The following is a 23,988-nucleotide window of genomic DNA, read 5'->3' on the forward strand; positions in this document are numbered from 1 at the left end:
TGTCACATTCTTGGTATTTTTATGTTGTAAAAGTATGTGTGTGTGTGATTCGTTCTTACCTATGGATAAAAATGTAAAATATCCCATGGCTGATGGAGTTCCTCAGGTGGAGTTGACAACCTAACACTTGAAGGCTGACACATTCATTTGTTCTTCACAGTAGTGCTGTTTCAGGCTGGACAGCAGATTTGAGAATGTGGGCTTCATTTAACTTAGGCCAGGAAGAAAAGTTACCTGGCTTCCTGCTCCGTGTCAGAGAATAATGGGACTCCTGTTGTGGGGTACAGATAAGGTTGGGGGTGGCAGTGGGGTGGGTATGAAGGGAGAAAACCTGGCATAATTGAGGCCTAGCTATTGCAGTCCTTTTGGTGAGAGGGGATTATCTTGAGTCTGACTGTCTGCGAGAGTCTTTATACTTTTTATGCTGCATTTTGTGTAACTATTCCCATTTCACTGTCTTGGTCCTAAGCACAATTTTTGGGGAAAATGCCAACTTGTCTGAGGTGAGCTATGAAGAACATGGACAAGGACGTTGTTCAGATTTGAGGCAATAGTCTGAAGGGGCATCTGGGAGCTCCTGGAGCTGAGCAAGGTTATAGCTACGGTAGAAAGAAAGGTGAGCAGACACCAGCAGAAGGGAGAGGTTTAGGAGCCAGACTCCAGGTCCTTTCCTATAGGAACCTCCCTGATGCGCCTGCAGACTTAGCCCTCAGAAATGTCTGTACAAATGTTACTGGACAATATTTGAGATATTAATTTGCAGACTTTTCTCTTCCCTTATTTCTCCCTTTTGCTTCTGCCCTTTGAAACAAATTGTTGGCCCTGGTCTGTAATCTCACGAAAAGAAAATAGCTGACCAAAAAGCAGAAACAGACTATATATTATTATTTTCATATTCCAAAAGCCTAAATATTTAGGAACACTTTAGTAGATTCTGGGTTTGAACAAAATGTTTACGAGGGGGAGGAACCTTCCTTTCACTTCCATACTAGAAACAAGATTCTCCTGGTCTGGGGTGTGGCACTGAGGAGGGTACAGAAGCCTGATGGTAGAGAGGACTGCAGCTCCCGGCGAGTGTGGGGAGAGCAGGGAAGTTATACCTTTATTTCCAGTAGAGCCGGAGACAGTGAGGTCCCAGGGACATAATGGCTAGATGCGATGTGCAAGGTGGACTGATGTTCCCCCAAAATCTTCATGTCTTAATTCTTGAAAACTGTTACTTTGCATAGCAAAAGGGTGATCAAGTGAAGGATCCTGAGATGAGGAGGGTCCTGGAGTCCCCAGTGGGACCCAGTGTAACCTTAAGGCTTCTTTTAAAAAGGAAATGGCAGAGCAGAATGAGTGAAGGAGATGTGGTAAACTTTGAAGATGGAAGAAAAGGCCATGAGTCAAGAAATGCAAGTGACCTCTAGATGGTGCAAAGGCAAATAAAGGATTCTCCTCTAGAGCTTGCAGAAGGAATGAGCCCTGCTGACACCTCGATTTTAGCCCATAAGACTCATCTAGGACTTTTGATCATTAGGACAGTAAGACAATATCTTTGGGGCTTTTAAGCTGCTGTGTTTGTGCCACCAGGACACTAATGCAGCCAGCAGAGGCAGCCATAGGAGGCTGTGCAGTGGACTCTTCTGATCAAATGGAGAGCAGCAGCACCAGAGCAGCGCAGCCAGGTACAGGGAGGCCTTGACCCAGGTGGACTAGTGGCCAAGGCCCCAGTGGCTCACGTGCAGTGCCCTGCATGACAGGCACAGCTCAGAATTTCCTGTTGTAATTAGGCAAGGATGGAAGCTTCTTCCAAATGAAAAGTTACCTATGTCTTCCCGCTAAATGGCCACTTGTAATGTAAATAAAGAAAATGATCCTTCTTGTACATTGAGCTTGGGAGCTGAAATTCCTACTCTGCATAATAATGCTTTCATTTCAGTCGGAGGGGAGGGGATTCATTGTTTGCCACATGCTTTTTGCATGCTTATTGTAGCTCATCTTCATAAGCCAATAAAGCAAGTACTCCTCTTCATCAATTTAATTTGGACCTGAAAACGTGCCCAGTGGTGGATTTTTGGAATGAGAACAACTATCTTCCATTATTTTACATATAAAAAATTATAATGAATTCCAGGCTCATCCAAAAATTGCAATCAATTTGCTCCAAATACCACTGAACAGTGTAACTCTCTATGTAACAGTACACTAAGGATCTCTGCATTACATAAAACACTAAGAAGACCAGTCATCTAATTATTAAACACATCACTGGGTTATTCTGTGTTTGAAACACAATACTATGCAGTATTACATACCAATTACAGTTTCCTTTTATACTGAAATGAACTGTAATGAAAATGAACAACATGTGCGTGTGTTATGGATACACAACTCAAAGAACACAAAGTGTGATCCTCCTGGAGAATGGCTGACATCTTACCATTGTGCTCTCACAGCATCTAGCCCAGCTTCAGTTGTGCACCATAAGCTTTTCTTCTGTTGTGCCCATGAGAATGCCTCAAAACTCAAGCGACCATGTAGTTCATGGTCAAGCTGGGGCAGTGAGAGGGAAGCTGTTAATGATGATGTGCAGATAGCTGACATGAACTGTCTGGGGCAAAGGAGACCCATGGGTCACTGTACCTAAGGCAGTTCTGCAATTTGGAAAGTGAATTTTGGATAAAATTTTTGCAAGTTTTGTGGCAAATATTTGAATAGTGGATATTTAGTATTTTCTCTCTGTTTTTTAGGCAAGAAAAACCGTGACTCAGGAGAAGAATTTGCCTGAGGTCACAGGGTACTTTCTGCAGTACAGTAAGAATTCACACTCAGGTTGGTGTGTTGTAGTCTGCGGTTTTGAGAGTGATTTCAACGACTTTGGGCTGAGGCCTCCTTATAAGCCTCCAGAGAAACTTTTTAGCCTCTCAACTGCAATGGAGAGTCACAGATTTCACCTTTCCAGCCCCAAACTCACTACACTGGTGCTAATGTTCAGGGGCCTATTTAAATGATATTTCTTCTTGAGTGCCTGGGTCTACACTGGGTGGCAAGGGAGATGAGCAACTTCAAGGCCTATTTCTGAGGTTGAAAATGCCAGGCCTCACTTGAGCCTTATAGAACTGTAGTCAATCACAGCTATGGACTCTGTGGCAGCCCATTTCTGCCTCAGTGAATAGCATGTTGGCAGCTAGAACCAGGCCCCAGCAAGCAGCCATTCCACTGACAAGAAGGTAGGCACTCCTTCAACTCATAGTTACTGCTTTTTGTTTGTAACCATGATACTTCACTTTTCATGCCTCTCTATTGGCTTCCTTGGGCTACTGCAAAAAAGTATCATCAATTAGATGGCTTTAAAACAATAGAAAATTTTTTTCTAATAGTTCAGGGGGCCAGCAATCTGAAACTGAGGTGTCAGTAAGGTTACACTCCTTCCAAAGATGCTGGGGAAAATAGCAAACGTAATCCTGGGCAACAAGAGCAAAGCAGGAGGCATTATAATCTTGGACTTTCAAGTTTTATTACAAAGATACAGTGATAATGATAGCATGGTACTTACTGGCACAAAAATAGATGTGTGGATCAATGGAAGAGAACAGAGGATCCAGAAAAACAACTTCAGGCACATTCAGCTACCTGATCTTTGACAAAGGGGCCACAAACATTTGTTGGAGGAAATATAACCTCTATCAAATGGTGCTGATAAAACTAGCTATCCACATGCAGAAGGCTGAATCTAGACCCATATCTCTCACCATGTACTAAACTAAAATAAAAATGGATCAAAGATCTAAATGTTAAAAAAGAAACAATCTACTGGAAGATAAAATAGATAAAACTCTAAAAGTTATAGGTGTAGGCAAGGACTTTCTGAACAAAACCACAATTGTGCAAGAAATAACATCAAGAGTTAACAAATGGGATCATATCAATTTAAAAAGCTTCTGCACATCAAAAGAAACAACCAACAAAGTGGAGAGACAACCTATAGAATGGAAAAAAAAATTCCCAGCTATTCACCAGAGGACTAACACCTAGAATATATAAAGAACTCAAAAAATTAGACCCCCCCCCCCAAAAAGAGACCCAATTAAAAAGTGGGCTCTGAAATGAACAGACACTTCTGAGAAGTACAAAATGGCCAATAAATACATGAAAAAATGTTCAAAATCTCTGGTCATTAAAGAAGTGCAAAACTTTAGTGCCAAAACTTCAGAGTCATTTCTTGCCATCACCACTGTCAGGAGAGGTCTTTGGAAAGATGAAGAAATTCTCCATAGCCACCTTATTTTTAAAAAATCATCCTTTAAACAAATAGGATAAATGGAATATATAGGACTGTAGCAATTTTATTTCTCAAGCTAAGAACTTGAAATATTAATCTCTTTAGATTTTGTTCACATTGTTTATGTCGGATCCTGAATTGTGGAATCTTGTCTTACTTCTTTTCCTTCACTTTTTAATTTTTACTTTTAAAAATATGATATAATCTTGTTATTTTAAAAAGCCACGCTTTGTTCACACCACACACATGCAAATAACTATGTGAAATGACAGAAGTGTTAATTAGCTTGGCTGTGGTAACCATTTCACAATGCATGCATATAACAAACCATTGTGTTGTATATCTTAAATACATACTATTCTTATGTGTCAATTATACTACAATACCTGGGTGGAGGTTGCCCTACATCTAGCATGGACTGGACACGTTGTACATTACTTAGTTCTGACTTACTGAAGGAATCTGCCAGACGTCTTTGTACAATGTACCTCCTCTAGCCACGGGGCTGTGCACACCTTGCAAGAAAGCACTGCCTCTATTCACCCTGGTGTCCCCTGTCTCTTACAAAGTGCCTGGCACACAGATGGCTCTCAGCTACATTTGCTGAACAGGAAAACATTATATATGAGAAAGAGAGAAAGTTCACTTCCCTTGCTAATTGGATGTGCTAATATACTTTGTTTCCCTATTTTCTCTAACCTGATACATGAAGTTACACATTTGTTCCTTCTATTGCTTTGGTAGCCTCTGCAGGCACCTCTGGTAATATATCAACTTGTGGTTCTTCCCTCCATCTAACAGATGTTGCTCTTGAGCTCTTGAGTTCAAAGAACGTAAGCTTCAAGTTAAATGGATTTTAAGCTTCCAGATCCCAGGTAGAAGCATCCCATAAACATGGAAAGGTGATGCCTGTGAGATGTCTGTGTAGAGTCCACGCGGGAGCAGCTGCCCTGCTGTCTTGTAAAACTGCACTGGTTTTATGGTAAAGAAATAGTCTAATGAAGCTTATTCTCCTGAGTACAAATGTTCTTCATGAAGAAAAATGGTGGGTAATTTGTGACCCAACTCTAGGACAAAATATAGATCATTAAAATCAGCATGCCATAATCTAAGCTTTCAACACTTAAAACTTTTGGAATCACAAATACTGACTGTTAATTTTTGAGCAGGTGGCCTCTGAGCATTTCATTCTAGTTCCTTGAGAGAAATTATTTATAGACAACTCCTTCCTGACTTTACTAGGTATCTAGGCTAGAGAAATACCAATTCTTCTTTCACAAATTTTTCATTTTGTTTGCCATCATTTTAATTTTGATGGTAGTGGTAGCCTGAACATTTATAACATGTGTTGCATTTCAATTCAGACAAAGAGCTGAAGATGAGGAATTGGATGATTAATTTCAACCTTTTTTTTTTTTTCAGCTAAGCCTGAAAGAAACACAAGGAAATGTTGGATGAACCATTTTTTTCAGTCAAGCTTGTACATACTTGAATGGCCTCTGTGCACCCCAAAGACCCTGGGTAAGGAATAATATATAATGCAGTGGTATTTGTCAGCTCTTTGGGTAGAAAAGAAGGCCACTCACTCAAGATGCCTCAGTTAAAGGGCCCAGTCACATTGAGACTCTGATGTCTTAAGAAACAGTGCAACTCTAGAGAATGACCCTCTTATTGTTTCTTCAGTAGTTGACATCTTTTCTTCCCCAATGCTGGGGATCAAACCCAGAGTCTCATGCATGTTAGGCAAGTGTTCTACCATTGAGCTATATACCTCCAGCCCCAGCAGCTGGCATCTTTCAATTCCTTCTTCTCCACTGTGCTACTATGAAGTGACTCACCTTCTTGTTTTCTCTTCCCAAAGAACCTGCTCTAAGAGTCCCAAAAACCCAAAGGCTCTATCCCAAAATCACTCCGCCCAAGGGAAAAGGTGCAATTCGTCAGCCAGTCCCCCACTTGCACAGTTTGTCTCTAGGAGAGATCTTGGGCAAGGCCACCTAGTCATGTGTAGATAGCTGTGGTGGAGTAGGCCCCCATTCCTGGTCAAATTAACTGTGGCCAGCATACTGGTCCCAAATGATACATCTGTGTGTTACATGGCTGGTAATGAACCTCTCACACTGTAGGCCACAGACATGGCAAGTACAAGGTAGTTACCTTGCTCCTGGCATTCTGTTTCCTCCAAAAAGTGAGAGGAATTCTGTATTCCTTGTCACTACTCCTTTCTTTTCTCATTAGATCTCTGTCTTCTCTGATCTACCCCATTTCTCACTACACTCCAATATGCTAACATTCAGCTAGGAAACATTTCCTTTCCAAATACGTATGTTTGCTCATTTTGACTCAGAAATTTAGTAACTTAGTATATTTAATAAGTGAAAATTTCCTCCATTTTGCCAAGAGCTGATGTTATTTCTAAACTCTGCATTCCTCTTGGAATTCACAAAAGCCCTGTGGTTGAAAATTAATTTGATTGATTTCTCAGATTATTCGGTACTCTGCTAGGACCAACCAAGTTCCTGATTCTTTTCTCTGTGCAGATTAGATCATGTAATGTTTTAAACTTAGATTTCTTGGCCCCGTGATTACACTCAATGGGGCTCATTTAGAATGTCTCAGTGCTGCTCCTATGTGAGATATGAGTGCATTCTGCCAGTCCACAGATGTTTACTGGCATTTCTTATTAAAGAGAAAATAGACCACACACTTTTGACTTGTGCTTACAAGATCTTAATGGGAATTATTAGGCCATAAGGAAGTCCTGAAAGAGATAACAGTGATGTGGTAATTTTATCAGGTCATTTTATTTGAGAGAAGGAATCTTTTAATTTTCCTTCCTTCATTGGAAGAACTCTTTTTAAAGTTGTAGTTCAGCAAGTCAGAGGGCTATGTGAGAGCTATGTGGGTGCTTGGGGCAAAGACCCCCACATCAAGAAGAATTTAGTATAGACAGCTCCTAACTCGTGACATAATTAAGTTTGTAGCTGTTTACGATTGGCATCGTGAAAGAGTATAAGCTCTGAATATTAGGCAGGGATTGTGAAAGCTCGCTGTTGAAACAGACAGGAGGTGAACTCAAACTCTCCAGGTTACCAGCCCCAACCTCTGCTCCTGCAATGATCAGTAAGCATCATGAGTCACCAGCTGACTTTGACTCTGGGTTTTGCCTCTGATAAGCCTCCATGTGATTGAAATTGAGGCCAATTCATTTATTTGTATGTATATTTATTTATTTATGCCCTCATTAATCCATTCATTCCCTAATGCATTCATTCATTCAACAGTGATTCAGTAAGTATTTGATGAGGGCTTCTTTTTGTCTAACAGCATGTTAGGTTACTGAGTAACATATGAAAATAAAGCTAAGTCTCTGTTCTCTAGAACCTTATGATTTAATGAGAGATAAATATAGCACATATTTCAGAGTTGAGTGGAGTACATAGCAGTTCAGAATGTCAGTGCCAAAAAAAGTGATCCAAGTAGCATGACCAATAGGAGTTACAGGAAAGGTGAGCAGAAACAGTGGGGTGACCTGAGGCAGCAGAATTTAGGCAGAATCCTGAAAGATGGAACTTTTGGCAAGAATAGGACAGGGAGAAGGGACCTCAAACCAAAACTTAGAATAAGCAATTGATTTTTGTATATTGATCTTCTATCCTGCAACCTATCTAAACTCAGTTGATTCTATTTTTAAAATGTATTAGTTTTAATAGTTATTGTGTGAATTCCTTAGGATTTTCCACACAAGATTATGTCATTTGTGAATCGAGACTAGAGTCAACTTGAAAGTCAAAGGATGAGGGCATATGGCCAGTGGGAACTTGGAGATGGCACATTAATTGGCCTCACAATACTGGTCTATCTATGAGTAGGATTGTGATTTATAACCATTTAGAGGTACAAATATAATCGACCCTATTGTTGAGTCAGAGTTGAATAAGTAAACTAATGACATAATTTTGGAAGTGCTAGTTATCCTTGGAGCCAATTTTTCCTGCCCTATGAATATGGAAGAGAAAAAAAGGCAAGGTACTGGAACAATTAACCATCTGAGTCAACATGCCATGTGTTCCTTGCTGTGCAAGATGTCAAGTGGATTACCTCCAGGACACCAGAATGTAGGAAGCACAAAATGGTAAGTTAGTGTGTACATAAGATATATGCAGTGATGTGTATAAGATATAACACATATTCAGTATTTGTATGTCCTAAATATTTTTCAGGATCGACATATTGAATGCTCATAACCTTAGAGATTTACAGATGAACTCCTTGGACTACAGAAATGTTAAGCAATTTGCCTAATGTCACACAGCTATTAATTTAAGTATTAAAATCAAGTGTGAACCCAAATGCCTTGACTTAGAGTTATGTCAGGGCATGTAGAAGGTGTGATAGAAAAATATGGTGAATGTTAAAAATATTTTTAAATGTATTATAGTAAAAGATACATTGCCATTAATCCTCCTCAAAATATATCCTCCACTTCAAAGATATTTATCTCATAATTCTTGCCACTTTCTGAAACAGTTCTAGAAATCCTTTCTCATGTCTTTAGTTGCACTGTCGTAGCTACCCTGATGTCCTGAGTTGATTAAAAAAGTTTACTTTTCACGGTCATTTTGATTTGGGGGAAGAGCCAGAAGTCATGTGGTACCAGATCTGATGAATAAGGTGAATGACGACACATCATAATTTTTTTTTACATTTGCCCTTCTATAGGATAGGCCTCAGCAGCAGCATTGACTGTATCTTTCATCATACGTTGTAGAGATTTGTCCTGCTTACTTTTGGACACCCACAACTTAGAAGAGGAAAGGTCTATTTTGGCTTACAGTTTTTAGAGGATTCAGTCTATAGTCTGCTGGTTCCAAGGCAGGGTGGCATGGCAGATGATAAATAGCTCATGGCAGCAAGAAGCACAGAAAGCAATCAAACAAGGAGGAAGATAGACTCTTCCAGGCCACGCCCTGAGTGGCCCACCTCCTCCTCCAACCAGGCTTCACCTCTCAACATCACATTTAGCCATAAACTCATCAGTGGACAAATCTATGAGCATCATCCTGCATGATCCAGTCACCTCCCCAAAGCCCCACCTATGTGCATATGAGGATTTGGGGGGACATCTAGACATAACACCTTCATGATGAAGGACTTCCAGAACTGCTTCAAAAGGTGTCAAGAATAAAGGGCTAAGTGTGTTCAAACCAAGGGGAAATATTTTGAGGGGGAAAAATGGCAATATGTTTTTTATAACAATTTAAAAAAAAATTGAAACACTCACCATATATTTTGGTCACAACTCATATTGTATGTCTAACAACACTGCTAGTTGACAGTATAAGCCTCTAAGTGAATAGAAATCATGAGTTTAGCACCTATTAGAATAATTAAAATATAAAGCCACCAAGTAGGGTGTGTAACTAATAAAATATTTCTATAAAACTATGTTATGAATTACACAGATGATTTGGAGCTTTGTATGATGGTTAAGATTGCCTTCAATGGCAAGAAAAGGGTTATTCTGTCTTGTTTAAGAAGACTCAGGATAGACTGTAGCTCAGTGCCTTAAAAAGGACCTGGGCTATTCCTATATTCTGGAGTTTTCCATCTTTAGCATATACCCTTCTTCAGCATTGTAAGATGGCTTCTGCACCTCCAATTATGTTTATACTCCAAGATGGAAGAAGGGAGGTGGGGCAAAAATCAAAAGCCAAAAGTCTAAAGGGCATGGCAGCAGAAACTATCTCTTTTTCAAAGTTTTCTTAGACTCTTCACCCAAGGATTTCTACTTACCTCACTGACCACTTCTAAACCAACACTAGAATATAAACAGCAAAGAGAAGGATGGAGATGTAACTTGGGTCAGTTAACTATTACTGCCACAAGATTATTTGCCCTAGGAGCCAAAATTACTAGTAAAGGCTCTGCTCTTTAATGGTGGTTTCAGGACAGAAGACCAAGAATTGGTGCTCATTGTCCCAAGAAATGAATAGAGATTCTCTGTGAGTAAGTATGTCGAAAGCAATATTCCTTACAAGAAGGGAACTGTAGCCATGAACATGCACAAGGTAACCCCTGCTATTTATGTGTTCAACATTCATCCCTACTCTTTTAGTAATAGCACCTGATTTTTCTTTGAAAACTATTACTGTCCCAATCCAAGTCTCTATGGCTTGGTTAGGAATAAGGTCCAGGACTGACTAGTCAATATATCTTATATGCTTCATTATCAGGGCTAGGTTGGTGACCCATAAAAATGGGTCTGTTAATACTCAATTTCAATTTTTGTTGGAACAATTAGGAAACAAGTGATCATTTATCTGAAATTGCAATCTAGAAAAATATTAGAAGATTCTTCCTGAGATTAAATTCAGCACAAAGGATACAAAACCAACAGTTATGACTTGTGTCTAGATATCCCCCCAAAGCCTCATTCAGTCAAAGGTAGAGATTTTCTGTGGTGGCTGGATCTTGAGTGGGTGATGCTGGGATCAAGGATGTAATGCTGGGATTGATTCATGGTACAATGCTAAGATTAAGGCTGCCCCTCCCTGGGTGTAAGTACTACTCATCCTAAGGGTGGGTACTCTGGATAAGGGACAGAAAGAGGGTCACTGCTTATCACTTGCTGCTTGCTGCCTTCTGCCTGCCATGAACTGTTTCTCCTCTGCAATGTCTCTCTGCCACACCATCTTGCCTTGGAGCCAGCCAATTATGAACTGAAACCTCTGTAAACTCTGAGCTAAATACACCTTTCCTCCTTTAACTTTGGGTGTCAAGTATTTTGTCTCAGCAACGAGAAAAGTAACTAAGACACCAACACACAAACAGAAACACTGAGGCTTCATGACCATGTTTGAACTCCTGAATCCATCTAGATATACCTGAAACCCACAACCATCAAATCCTTTTTTTAAAAAAAACTTGAGACCAGTTTAATTTGTCACCTGCATTTGAAAGAGTCCTCAGTAATATAGCTAGACCATTTCCCTGATTCTAAAGACACCTCTTAGAAAATCACAGTGATTATCCATCTTCACACAAATACATGTACACATAGTCACCTATTCATAGAGTCACCCCTACTTGATCTTTTTTCCTTGTCATCAAGAGAAGGTAGTGGATGGGCTCCTATCATCCCCTTTCATAACTCTGCATCTGGAAATGAAAATAATGCAAATAATCCTAGCAAAAATAAGACGGTTGTCTACACAAATGAAATGCAGTATTTCTACATATACATGTACTTCCAATCCATTTATACCAAGAAAAAAATCATTTTGAAATGTTTGCACTCATCTTTAAAAAGTACTTTTTGGGACTAGCCCTATTAAGCAGCCCATGGAGATCTGTAAAAAATGTGACCAATAGGAAATCTTGAAGGTGGCAGAACAGTGGTGAACAGTGCTGCAGAAGTTGTTTAGAGAAATGCTTGGCTTTCTCTGTTGGCTCCAAGACAAACATTTGTTTTGAGGAAACAACTGTGAGAAATGCTTCTGTTTGAAAACATTTGCTTATGGAGCAAACATTTGATTTTGAAATCTATACTTAAACTATTAGGTTTCTGCCAAATAAAATACTTGTCCACCCAAACATATGTTCCAGTTGAAGATGCTTGCCAATGTGGACAGACAAGAAGGGAAATGCTCAAAATATTGTCAAACTTAGCAACTTTTTGAAAAGTCAAATTGTTAACCACTGAATTTTCAGAATGTTAATTTTTCAAACAATGTTCTTGTCAATTACTTAATTATAAAAATGTGCTAAGAGTGCTGGCACACAATTGTAATTCCAGCTACTCAGAAGGCTGAGTCAGAAGGATTTTAAGTTCAAGGCTAGCCTGAGCAAATTAGCAAGACTGTCTCAAAATTTAAAAAATAAAAATGGCTGAGGTGTAGCTGAGTGTTCCCTGGGTTCAGTTCCTGGTACCACCTCCTCCCCCTAAGATTAGAATATATTATATGATTATATATTGGCTTTCTAAATTCTCCTTGAGAATCTGGCAGTCAATATAATGTGTACAAGTGATCATTGTTTTGCTTTTTTTTTTTTTTTTTTGGTGCCAGGGATCGAACTCAGGACCTTGTGCTTGCAAGGCAGGCGATGGTGCCACTGAGCTAAATCCCCAGCAAAAGTGATTATTGTAAAAGTGATTTTTTTTCTTTGTGTCTCAAGAATCTTAAGTTGCTTTTCGGCAATTTTTTTTTTCCTTCTTAAAGGAGAGTAATCATATATAGTTAGTTTGTAAGGATCTTTGGGGAAAAATAGATTTGCTTATTCTAAAACATTTTCTTACACTATTTTGGATCACTAATCTTTTGAAATTCTCAGTTTTATTCACTGACCCCCCACCCCCCGCATGCATGAATAGTTCTTTACAGTTTAAAAAGACAAGGTCAGGCTGAGTGTGGTACATGCATGCCTTTAACCTTAGCACTTGAGGAGGCTGAGGCAAGAGGATCCCAAGTTCCAGCTCTGCCTGGGCAACTTAGCAACTTAGTGAGACTCTACCTCAAACTTAAAAACTATAAAGCACTAGGGGTAAAGGTCCATATTGGAGCTGAAGGTCCTGGGTTCAATTCCTCCTCTGCTGCAAAAACAAAAACAAACAAACAAACAACAACAACAACAACACCAGGGTAGAAAACCATAGCGTGTGCTCTCCAGAGCCAGGGAATGGCATTGCCACGCTTACCAGCTCGCAATCCACACACTTCCTGCTGTGCTGATGGATAGCTTCACCCTGGACCCTCCAACTGGTTTTTAATCATCTGAACTGTGAGTTGGCCCCCAGATTAAATCTGAGCATATTCTAGATTAAGACAGTCTCATAAAAGCATCATTCTAAATCTATGGAACACAATTTAAGGGCCCCCAAGAAGACCTCACTTTTAGTGGCCTCACTCTTCCAGAGTTGCCAGCCAGTTACTTATTTTCATGAATAAAGGAAGAAAAGTCCCCTGAGGCTCCCAGATTATGTGTAGGGGCCTGTCCATGTGCCTTTGCTCAGGCATCCCCCTTTCAGTTCCTCTCTGCCCACTTGAATGCAGAAAATCTTTGCAACCCACCTCATTTGTGAAGGTTTGCTTGACTATCTCCTAAAGTGATGGCTTTGTTTTCTGAACTCTTAGGCCACTTACAGGCTCCAGAGCCTGGAGGCTGGAAAGGGAAAGCTAGGTCTCTGAAGCACTTCCATAGTATGAAATCATTGGAGGCAGGGATCAAAATGTACACTCTTGGTTTTCTACACAGCAATCTGTATAGTGTCTTTAGATCTAAAGACAAGTTTTCCGATTCCAAAAAGGAAACTGAGAATATGCTTTTTTCTTTACTGAGAAAGTCAGACTCAGAAAACATAAACTACCAAAACAGTGCTTTAAAATAAGCCATAGTGTTGTTCTAACTCAGGGGAGGTGAGGACACTAATCCAGCCAGCAGAGTGTGTCATGGAGAGCAGACAAGCATGCCAGGGTACCTGCGGGGGTATGTAAGAGTGCCTGTGACAGCCGGGGTCTTGTTTCCTCAGGCTGGACTGTGGAGAAAGCCGCAGGGGCCCCTCATTTATGGGGGTAACTGGAAGCTGTCCTGGCTTGAGATTGTTGCCAGGCACACAGGGGAACCCACCATATACCAGGAACCACCAACCTTCAGAATGTGAATCAACCATGGTATATGTTCCTAATTTCAAACAGATGCACTATAATGTACTTGCCTCATTCTGATTATAACTTAAGGCCTACAGGCTTCAACTAATTTAGGCAACAATCTGGTTACCAAAAGTGGGCTGTCTTACAACAAGGTGGCTTTTGCCAGGAGAACTTCAAAGGAGCTATTATTCTCAAAGTTTCCCATTAACAGTCTCTTCCATACCATAGCTGCTCATTAGATATTATGTATTGCTGTCAATTTGTAGATAAGACTGGTTAGGTTTGTCTATTCTTACAAACTCTTGGAAAAATGGAAGACTAAATTCCTGGGGAAAGGTGGATGGGAAGAAGATAGAGAAGGGAATCCTTGAGTATCCGAAGGAATAGTTAAATTACTTTACTTTTCCTTGTCTTATCAAGACTTTTTAAAAAAAAGAGCAGCTGTTTCATGCTCACTCATTGGCTATTCATTAAATCTTAATGGGACTGAACTGCCACAGATATGTTTTAAACTCAGAGTGCCTTTGCAAATAATAGTGGCTGATTTCCCTGGAAAAGGAATGATATATTTAGAGGCTTTCCTGGGAGAATCAACTGGCTGCAGGGACTGGTGATGGACTGTGGAGCCTTTCACCTCAAGGTCAGCAGGTCAAATCCAAATCAGGCCTGGGGTGGCTGAGAGGCATTGTGTGAGTGACAGCTGTTGGGTGACCTAGGTGAAGGCAACAGGAGTTTCTGCTGCATTTCAAGTGAAGTGAGCAGGTGCTGTCTGCTCAGTCCAGCAGGGATGAAAGAGTGCTCAGAAACAGTCTGAGCTTGGTCTCACTCCCACAGGCCATCTTTGACCCAGCAAAGTGAGGAGCTGGCCTTCCCAGTCCTGAGTGACAGGAGGAGAGCTAAACTGCCCATGCCCAAGAGGAGGGTGTGTGGCTGAGTGGCAGGCTCCTGCTGTGTCATCTGAGGAAAGAGCTGCTTCCTCCAGCTAAACTGAAAAGTGCTTTCCACCTCGCCCACTTCAATCCTCAATCCCTTTCTTTCCAGTGGCTGGCACTGGTTTCTATAACTGAGAACAAAGAAGTGAAGATGCAAAGGGATCAATGGGAAGACTGCAGTGATTAAAACAAATGGAGTAGATTTTCTTATTTTCAGTTATTCAATACATTTCACACACCAGACATCTTAGATTCACAGCATCCTGGATGGAGATGGAGTGTAAAGCATAGGAAAGATTGAGGTCAGAATTTGGCAGGTACCTCATACAAAGTTTAGGGTAGAAAGCCACATTAGTCCCACCCTGTCATTTGACCTTTGAAGAAACTGAGAACCAGACAGTTTGAGGTGGGTCAATGTCAGAGTCTAAGTCAGCAGTAACAGAGATGATGCCAACTGATGTGATGGTGAGTGGATTGTTGAAAAGATATTAAATAGCTCACGGCATCATAAGTGTGGAAGCCAGCATAGCCAACTGAAGAGACAGAACCTTGACAGAGAGGGCCTTGAAGGCTTTTCAGGGGAGACCCCTTGTACTGCTTTAGCTTCTGGGCCATAGGCTAGGGAACCTAATGCCACACTCTGGGCACAAAATTGGCATCTTCTTGCTTTAAGTCTATTCAAATTTTACCTTCTAGGAAAAGCATTCTCTGTGCAGTGGATGTGCAGTGGTATCATCCTCACCTGTGTTATCCTTTATTGCTTTCCAAAGCACTTGTCACTATCTGATGATTACTCATTTATTGTTTCATTTCAGTTTCCTTCCGTCTAAGCTGTAAATTTAAGGACCTAGACTTTTCGTGTTATTTTGTTTTGTAATTCCCCCAGAGCCCCATTTCTGAGGACTGAAGTGTCCACTAGAAATCACCTCTTCCTTCCAAGAGGACATTCCTTCAGGTTCCAGGTTTGAGCAAGTTTGCAGCTCCTCCCTGGGGAGCTGTGGGGGTGGGGTGGGGTGCTTCAGTCCAGAGCTTTCCCCTCTTTGCTTGCATTTCAAGGTCATCAGGTTCTAAATCACGTTGGAAAGGAGCTTCTGAACAGCAAATGAAAGTCTGTAGAAACAGGAGAAAGGATCACTGAAAACCAGACTCTCTGTGGTGTCTGCATGCCACATTTTCAACCAAGTTTTTGATGGCAGGCTAAAGGGACCTGTCCCCTAGTGTGGCTAAGTAAATATTCCTCCCAGCTGTAACCAGCCTCTCCATTTTCCCTTTTCTCCTCCCTCCTCCTTTTCACCTGCAACCCAACACCCCCTCAATCTATTTATCAGGAAAATAAATCTCTGGGAGGAAGGGAGAGTGGGTCTCTGAGAACCTTTCTGAATAAATGTCTATATTAATGAATTATTAACTCAGCCACCCGTGACCTTAAACCTACAAACCCGAGCACCGAGGGCAGAGAGAGCTGCTGAATCCTTTATTGGAGTCCTGTCAACAGCAACCTCCATTTGTCCCTCCCCCACCAGGAAAAATAATTAATATGAAAGGCAAACTTTCTAATTGTATGTCAAACGAAATTAGACCGAGGGTGTCCTGGACAGATCTCCATCTTGTTTTCCTGCCTTTTCCTTTCTCTTTTCCTGCTCTGGCTTCTGGTTCTGTTCTTCTCCCAGCTAAGGGCACAATGGGCTTCGTAAGGATAATTTTCGGGGAAGAAATGCTCGAGCAAATGATGAATTTGGGTAGTTAATTTATTGATCTTGACTCCTCTTCCCACTTGTTTCATTTTAGAGGTCATTAATCAATGAAGAAAAACACCACTGTGTCCCCCGTTTACATTTAATACACTCATGCTCCTTATTTATTCCTCTGGAACAAATTCCCAGCAAATATTCACCCATCGATTTGGGAGCAATGGATTTTTATAAAGGTTTGATCGCTTCCTAAGTGGTCGAAGTGATTTGTTTCCATGGTATAGTAAGTACTGAGGAGGAGAGGCGTGGATTGAGGGGGCATATCCTTGCAGTTCACCTTCTAGTCACCCAGCAACACACAAAGGTACGGTGACCCAGTGGCCCAGGTTATGGGGTGAGGTGCTCGTTCTCAGCCATCCTTCCCACACCGCACTCACAGTGCTAGCCCAAGGTGTGAGGTTGCACTGGCCTTTGCCTCTGCTAGCCCCAAGTGGTGGCCCTGTGTGTGTGGGGAGACTCAGACTTCTGAGGCACTGCCCTGCAGACCTTCCCTCCTCTACCAGGCTTCCTGGGCAGTCTCTCTAATTCTGCCGGTCTCCTTTACAAAGTCCCCTGTACCCTCAGGGACCTCAGGTCCAGTCTTCTCGCCCCTTAGGTGTGCCTGGGGCTGCTGATCGAATCTATCAGATCAGACATTCCAATTATAGGCCTGGAGGGAGAGGGGGCCTTTAATATTTTGTTTACTCCCTCGCCCCCAAGCAAGCCACAAGTCTCCTGGGATACTCCTTGTCATCTCTGTCACCAGTCTGGATGGAATGAGGGTGGAGTTTGACTAGGATGGGTACGAAGGTGCACCTGGTACCTCCCCTGGCAGGGTTTGAATCTGCCTCTCGGTCACTCCTTTGTGATCTTAGGCAACCTACTGAGCCCGTCTGTACCACAGTGGTCCCCTTCCATGATGGGGGGATTCATGCTAATGCTTTCCCCAAATGGCTATTAGGAAAATGAATGTATATAAAGTGCCAATTCCACCTGGCACATCTACAACTCTCACTAGCTAGTCAGCTAATTGTGCTATGATGAGAAACACACACACACACACACACACACACATTCCCAGAGGGTGGGCAGCACGAGGCCTCAGAAGGCCAGTAGCACATCAAACCCCCAAGACTTTCTAGTGGGAGAAGGCGTGGGGAGAGATTCTTTGGGACTTCAAGCCCTAGAGACTAGGCGCTTGGAAATAGCCATCCGGTTTGGGGCAGAAACAAAAAGGAGGCAACAGGGCCGCTGCTTTGGAGTCCAGACCTCATCCTGGGTTCGCCCTGCCTCTCCCAGCCAACAGAGAAGGGTCCTGATGTCTCAGCAATGAGCGAAAAAGGTGCGCAAGCGTTTGCTCCTTCGCCCGCGGCCCAGCAGCTATCCTTAGGCAGCTCTGCAAGCAGTGACTGAAAGGGGCCTGGACCTCCACCCTCCCTTCCCGAGGGAGTCGTCCGAAGTCTGAAGTCTGCGAAGACCTCTGGATCATCTTTGGAGTCTACAGAGCCGTGGGTTTCCCCTCGTGTTTGCCTTAGACCTGGGTGCTATCAATCTATCCAGGGATGACGGATGACCTTGTCACACGGACGCTAGTGAAAACATTTTTGGTCCAACTCTGTTCCAACTAGCATCCAGGCATCATGCGTGAGGCCCGGAAAAAGTCCAAACACCCCGTTTCCCATGCTTGGATAAAATGAGCGGTGGGAAGAGAAAAAGAAACGAGCAGATACCAGAAAAAAATGACTATTAAATTTTCAGAGTGGCGAGTGCTAAATTAATTGGTTTGTTTGGAAAAAGATAAATGCCTTCTCTTCTCTGAGGTGTGGACAGAATTCTGGCAAGGGGGAAGCGCCGAGTCTGTCAGTTTCACACAGCCTGTCGGTGTCCTCTACTCCCAGTACCACTAATGCCAGGTGCCTGATTTGTGGATGCCAGAACTTGCACCGAAGAGGGCTGCGGCCCAAAGTTCTGGGAAGGTACAGCGGGGTGGGGCTACGGGCCCCCTCTGCATCTCCGAATACCGGGTCTGGGGAAGAGAAACCTACGCTTGACCTCCAGGACCAGCCCGGGCTGCAGAAGGCAAACAGCCTCGCCAGTGCCCACCAGACAAGCTCTGGCTACTTGGCTCCCGTTGCCTACAAGGAGGGAAGGGCCCCTTAGGAAGACACCCCAGAGGGCGCGTTGCCTGAGCCCTGGGGTGTTCGGACTCCACTGCAGCCGCTGCCCTGCCCGGCCATGCTTGGATCCCGCCCCGACGAGCTGCTCTTTAGAGACCCTCTCCCCCGGCCTTCCAGCTCCGCCACGCCTGACTCCTCGGCAGCAGATCGAGGGAGGGATTCGCTCCAGCGCTCAGTCCGCCCCTAGCTTTTTTCCCCAAGAGGATTTATGTTAGAGGTTGCCTGGCGAGAGAGTCGACTCTGGCACCCAGCAGCACTCCAAACCCAGCCAGGATAAAGCACAAACTCGGTCCGGGATCAGATCTGCTCGCCCTGCAGAGTGCCCGCTGGTCCGGCGCAAACACTCGAGCGCACGCAGAGATGCATTCTGGTTTCTGTATTTCCATTGCGTTCAGGATCCAGGCACTCAGCCGGATAAACCAAGGAAAGACACAACAGGCAAGCAGGAGCCGTCACGCCAGAAACGCGGGGGGTGGAGAGCAGAGAAGGATTTGAGCGCGCGAAGGCGCACCGGCTGTAGTGGGGCCAGCCCACTCAGAACTTCCTTCTTCCCTCTCCCCTCCCCTCCGTTCCTCTGGTCGGCCTCCTGCCTCCTCCCCCACCGACTCCTCGCTCTCTCCACACACCACACACACGCACACACACACTTGTGTTTTGTGCTGTCGTAAAACCCACGTGTCCAACCCGGAGGTTGCCAGAGCGAAGCTGAGGAGCCGGGAGGCGGCGGCTGCCCAGCGGCGCAGCACTGAGGCGCGTCTGGCCAGGGTCTTGCTGGGGTCCCGTGCTCGGCGGCGCTGCTCTCGCGTCCTCGGCTCGCATCCCCAGAGGGCTCCGGGCTGGCCGATCGCGGAGGCTCACCCCCTGGCCTCCAAAGCATGTAGCGCACCGGGAAGCACACTGCCCCGCTCGCCGACACGCGCGCAAGCACACACGCACAGCCGGCGGCCCGGAGTTGGAGGTAGAGTGGAGCTCGTCCTGGGCTGAGAGTCCCGGTTGTGAGGGCTGGCGGTCCCGGACGGGGGCAGGGGGCGATACTGTCCCGCCTCCGGTTCCGGAGGCCCCGCGGCTCGGGCGCTGCGCCACTCGGGCTCCGGTGGGCTCCGAGGCGCTGCCGGTCCTGCAGCCGGGCTGCAGCCTCCCAGGGTGGGAGCCGGGGCCGCGGGCCGGGAGGCGGCGCAGGGCGCACGAGGATCCCTCCCCGCCGGCCGCGCCGCAGCTCCCGAGTAAACTTTGCGCCCCGGCAGAGTTGGGGAGAGGGCGGGCCGACTTCAGCGCGCATCCCGGCGGCCTCCTTCCCGCTCGTCTCGTCCCGGCCCCGGGTCCGGCTCACGCGCGCCCTCCTCCTTGCCTCTGCCCCCAGCTCCAGGCGTCGGACATGCTGAAGCCGGGAGAGCCCGGCGGCTCGGCCTTCCTCAAAGTGGACCCAGCCTACCTGCAGCACTGGCAGCAGCTCTTCCCCCACGGTGGCGGCGGCGGCGGCGGCGGCGGGCCGCTCAAGGGCGGCGGCGCCGCAGGTCCCCTGGGCGCACCCCAGCCTTTGCAGCCGCCGCCGCCCCCGGAGCGCGCCGAGCCCCCGCCAGACAGCCTGCGCCCGCGGCCCGCTTCGCTCTCCGCTGCCGCGCCCGCCCCGGCCTCCGCCGCCGCCACCTCGTCCGCGTCCTCCTGCGCCGCCGCCGCCCTAGCGGGGCTCTCGGCCCTGCCCGTGGCGCAGCTGCCGGTGTTCGCGCCTCTGGCCGCCGAGCCGCTGCCTCCGAAGGACCTGTGCCTGGGCGCTGCCCCGGGGCTCGGGCCCGCCAAGTGCGGCGGCGGCGACGGCCGGGGCGCCCCGCGCTTCCGCTGCAGCGCCGAGGAGCTGGACTATTACCTGTACGGCCAGCAGCGCATGGAGATCATCCCGCTGAACCAGCACACCAGCGACCCCAACAACCGTACGTAGCCGCAGCCGCGCGCTCTCTGGGGCGCGGGTCGGGGGTCAAAGGGGTGCCGGGACGCGGGACTGCCGGCCACAGCCGAGCCGCACCTTCCACACCGCTTCTACCCGAGTTCTGCGATGCTGAGAACGGCGAACAGTCGGGCTGGCTTCGCGCTCCCCGCTCCTCGCCTTCAGACTTCGCTTTCAGCCCCAGGGATGGGACCGGTGTGGCCTGGGGCCTGGGCCATGTGGACGCCCTCCCTCCCTGGACGGTGCTCCCGCGGGCGGGTCCCGGCAGCGTCCGAAGGGGAAAGCCTGGGGCTGGCCTCGGCTGGACGAGGGAGTAGTCCTGGGCGATCCTGGGGGCGAGGGGACAGGGCTTGGTCTTCCTGCCTGCGCCTCACCTTCGAGTGACTTCGTCCGCGTCTGGGGCCTCGGGACGTCGGGGGTCGCCCGCAGCTTCAGGCGGGGAGCCCTGCCAGAGTGGAAGTTCTGGATGACCACGGGCCTGTCTCTCCCTGCAGACAGGCATCATCTTGGGTCTACTACTTACTTAAAAAAGGTAGAGAAGGAAAGGGCGCGCTACTTAAAGAGAAGAAAATTCCGACTTCTGGGCAGGATTGTTCCTGTGATCCCGCATTCTCCGTGCACCCTTGGTCCTGCAAACGCTTGCCATCCACGTTGGTTTATTTTTTAAAGTTAAGGGTGATAGTAACTTAGAAGAAGAAGCTTACTCTCCTCTCCCCCAACTAACCGATAAATACCTGTGTAAACACCAGGACTCTTCTAACTTGACTTCCACACTCACACTTTCAAACGTTTATCGCAGGTACTGTACAGTTCTATTTCGAGGTTTTGAAGCAAAACTCTAAATGAGAATCTACAACGTATATTGCTTTATATTTCCTTCTGATCGGCAATTACAGAAGTTATGATATGTTTACACCTAAGGTTTGGGAGGGTAAGTGTTAAGTATACTTTTAGAGACCTTTTTCTGATAACATTAAAGCAGATTAAGAGTGTCAGTTGAAATAAATACAGGCTTTTGAAAAACCAGCATTCATTCAGCTATTTTTTTCATCTCATTCCTTCATCTGATGTCTCTATGAGAAAAATTGATCATAATATTTATTTCTATTGTATTTTGAGTAAGTTGCTCCATGAGCTTCTTAATTTGTTGTAAGAGAAAAATAACTTAAATCATGCCAATTTAAAAGATTCCCAGAGTCGTTGCTTTGATGAAGAAACACTGGGCATTAACCTAGTGATTGAAGTGTATTAATTGTTTCATGGTAGTTGGAGGTAATTGTTGTAATGAAAATAATAATTACCAACAAAAAGAGCAGTTTTATTTACTTTTTTTTCCTTCCCAGAACTTAAGGGCAAAATATTGGTTTAAAATGGGATTTTAAAATTCTAATTTCCTGTACAGTTGAGAACTGATATTTCAGAGTTTCAAAACATTTTCTAAATTATATTGTCTTAATGAATTTCAAATACTTATTTCCTAATGAATTTCTTGTATGTGTTGTTTTCAAAGCAGTTCTGAGTGAAAATAAAAAGTAAAAAATGCTTTAGAAAAGGCATTTCTTACTGCCAAGTGAAATGCAGTCCTTGCAAGTTGGGAATGCCTCACCAAGTTTGTAGTTTCTTTTCTGAATTAAATCTGTGCTGGAAAAGACACCATCAACACACTCCATAGTCCTGGCTGTGTGTGGAACTCCTTATGTCGTTTACATTGCAGTCTTGAGATTTAATACATTTTCACCAGAGGAAGCAGAATCATCAGAGAAAGAACTAGGATAGATTACTAATTAATATATGGATATTGAATCAGTTTATTGTCTGGGCATCTCTTTTCCTGTTAGAGGGGATGAATTATGATTTTATTTAAAGTATTCCTATTGTGTTAATCTTCTGATACCTCCCTTTTAGTCAGCTGGACTCTTCAGTGTTCAACGTGCAGGAGAAAGTACAGGCAGGAAAGAATGTTAGATTATCTTATTAAAGCTATACCACTGTTGCTCACTAATTAAAGGGCCATTGAGAAAGAAAATAGAAAGCCACAGCAGCTCTGGTCACGCTGGTGGGCCTCCCCTCTCGCAGGAGCATCTCTGGGCCAGCAGGGTTAGGCTTTGAAACCTGGGGTGTGTTTCACAAATATGAAAAGTGATTGAGTTAAATTTAATTAGGGGCTCAGAAGAAATCAGCCTTACTGAAGACGCTGAGAAACCATTTCCCTTGGCTTGGGAAGTTGGTATGTTGATCACTTGAAAGGCTGAAAACAGAAGCTTCCTCTCCTTCTGGTGTTGTTTGTGGGTGGGGTGTGATGGGAGGCAGGGTAGAGGCAGAAGGAAATCAGCTATTAATTTAGCATGTGTGTATTTCCACATTTTTCCTTTTAGTTTTTTACTCTTTCTCTCTAAAAGAATTCTGTGAAGTGACCATTCAGCATTGCTTCATTTTCTCACCTTGTGTTTAAAAGCTGTCCCATCAGTTTTTCTTAACTAGGGAAAGAAAGGGGCCTGTTTGCTTCTTCCTTCCCTTTGGAAGTGTAACTTTCTGCCTGGGATCAGCAAAACAGTATGATTGTTCTGTAAGAAAAGAACTCAGTAAGACTCATTTCATTATGAAACTTCATTGGCATTGATGGCAAATGCCACAGTGAAGGTGCTTGTAGTTCTTACACACACACACACACACACACACACACACACACACAGATTTTAAAACAGCCCAAACTGCAAGTTAGCCCAGATGAGCTCCTCCATGCATCAGTTTACTCTGTGATTGGAGTTCACTTTCCACTGAAGCTTTCAATGCTTAGCTGCTTTTTCCTTTCAAAAGTCGAGTGCTGAGTCCTGCAGTCCACACACTCAGGGGATGGGGCTCTTTCTTGTGTTACCACCCTCATTTGCTGCTGGGTTGCGCAAAGCCATTGATTGCAGCTTGCTCCCTCCCAGTGGCTTTTTCTCAGCTTCCAGAGCTGTGGCACTGACTGGAACCCTGTCAGTCCTGGAGGGAGGGTGGGCGAAGTGGTTGATGAGCATGCCTGGGGTTTGTATATTTGTAGGGGAGGGGGGTGAGGGTCATCTCTCTGCAGAGCCAATTAGTCTCATACCTTTTTTGTGAAGAAGTTTCTCCCTCCTACCAGAGAGGGAGAGAGACAATAAGCCGGTCAGGGTGTGTGGGTGTAGAGTTGGGTCCCCAGCTGGGGAAGGGTAGTTAGTGTCCCCTCCTGATTGTAGGTGCCATCCTGTGCAGGGGACAGCCTCCGGAACAGAGCTGGTGTGTGCAGGGGTGGAGGAGCAGGGCTGAAGGCT

At 44.8% G+C, this 23,988-nt stretch overlaps 1 protein-coding gene and 1 long non-coding RNA gene across 4 annotated transcripts in view; one reads left to right on the forward strand and one right to left on the reverse strand.

The window, feature by feature from the left end:
- The window catches only part of LOC101720577 (uncharacterized), a 43,707-nt gene extending 22,658 nt beyond the window's left edge, over nucleotides 1-21,049 (reverse strand). Inside the window, exons 1-2 of one of the 2 annotated variants that reach the window (XR_205660.4) lie at nucleotides 20,618-21,049; nucleotides 15,773-15,956 (exon numbers count right to left, since the gene is read on the reverse strand). This is a non-coding gene — a long non-coding RNA (uncharacterized LOC101720577). Of the gene's footprint in view, nucleotides 1-15,772; nucleotides 15,957-20,185; nucleotides 20,295-20,617 lie in introns of those variants that run through there. The other variant, XR_015438810.1, reaches the window with a different exon arrangement.
- Nucleotides 19,045-23,988, forward strand: part of Prdm6 (PR/SET domain 6) — a 108,041-nt gene continuing 103,097 nt past the window's right edge. Inside the window, exons 1-2 of one of the 2 annotated variants that reach the window (XM_004854480.4) lie at nucleotides 19,045-19,711; nucleotides 20,114-20,681. In XM_004854480.4, the coding sequence (XP_004854537.2) occupies nucleotides 20,129-20,681 (553 nt within the window). In that variant the 5' untranslated portion in view covers nucleotides 19,045-19,711; nucleotides 20,114-20,128. Of the gene's footprint in view, nucleotides 19,712-19,761; nucleotides 20,682-23,988 lie in introns of those variants that run through there. The other variant, XM_087180518.1, reaches the window with a different exon arrangement.

The sequence above is a fragment of the Heterocephalus glaber genome, unplaced genomic scaffold (genome assembly GCF_053883595.1).
Source record: "Heterocephalus glaber isolate CG9 unplaced genomic scaffold, H.glaber_assembly_v1.0 deba00001463, whole genome shotgun sequence".
In the NCBI taxonomy this organism is placed as follows: Eukaryota; Metazoa; Chordata; class Mammalia; order Rodentia; family Bathyergidae; genus Heterocephalus; species Heterocephalus glaber.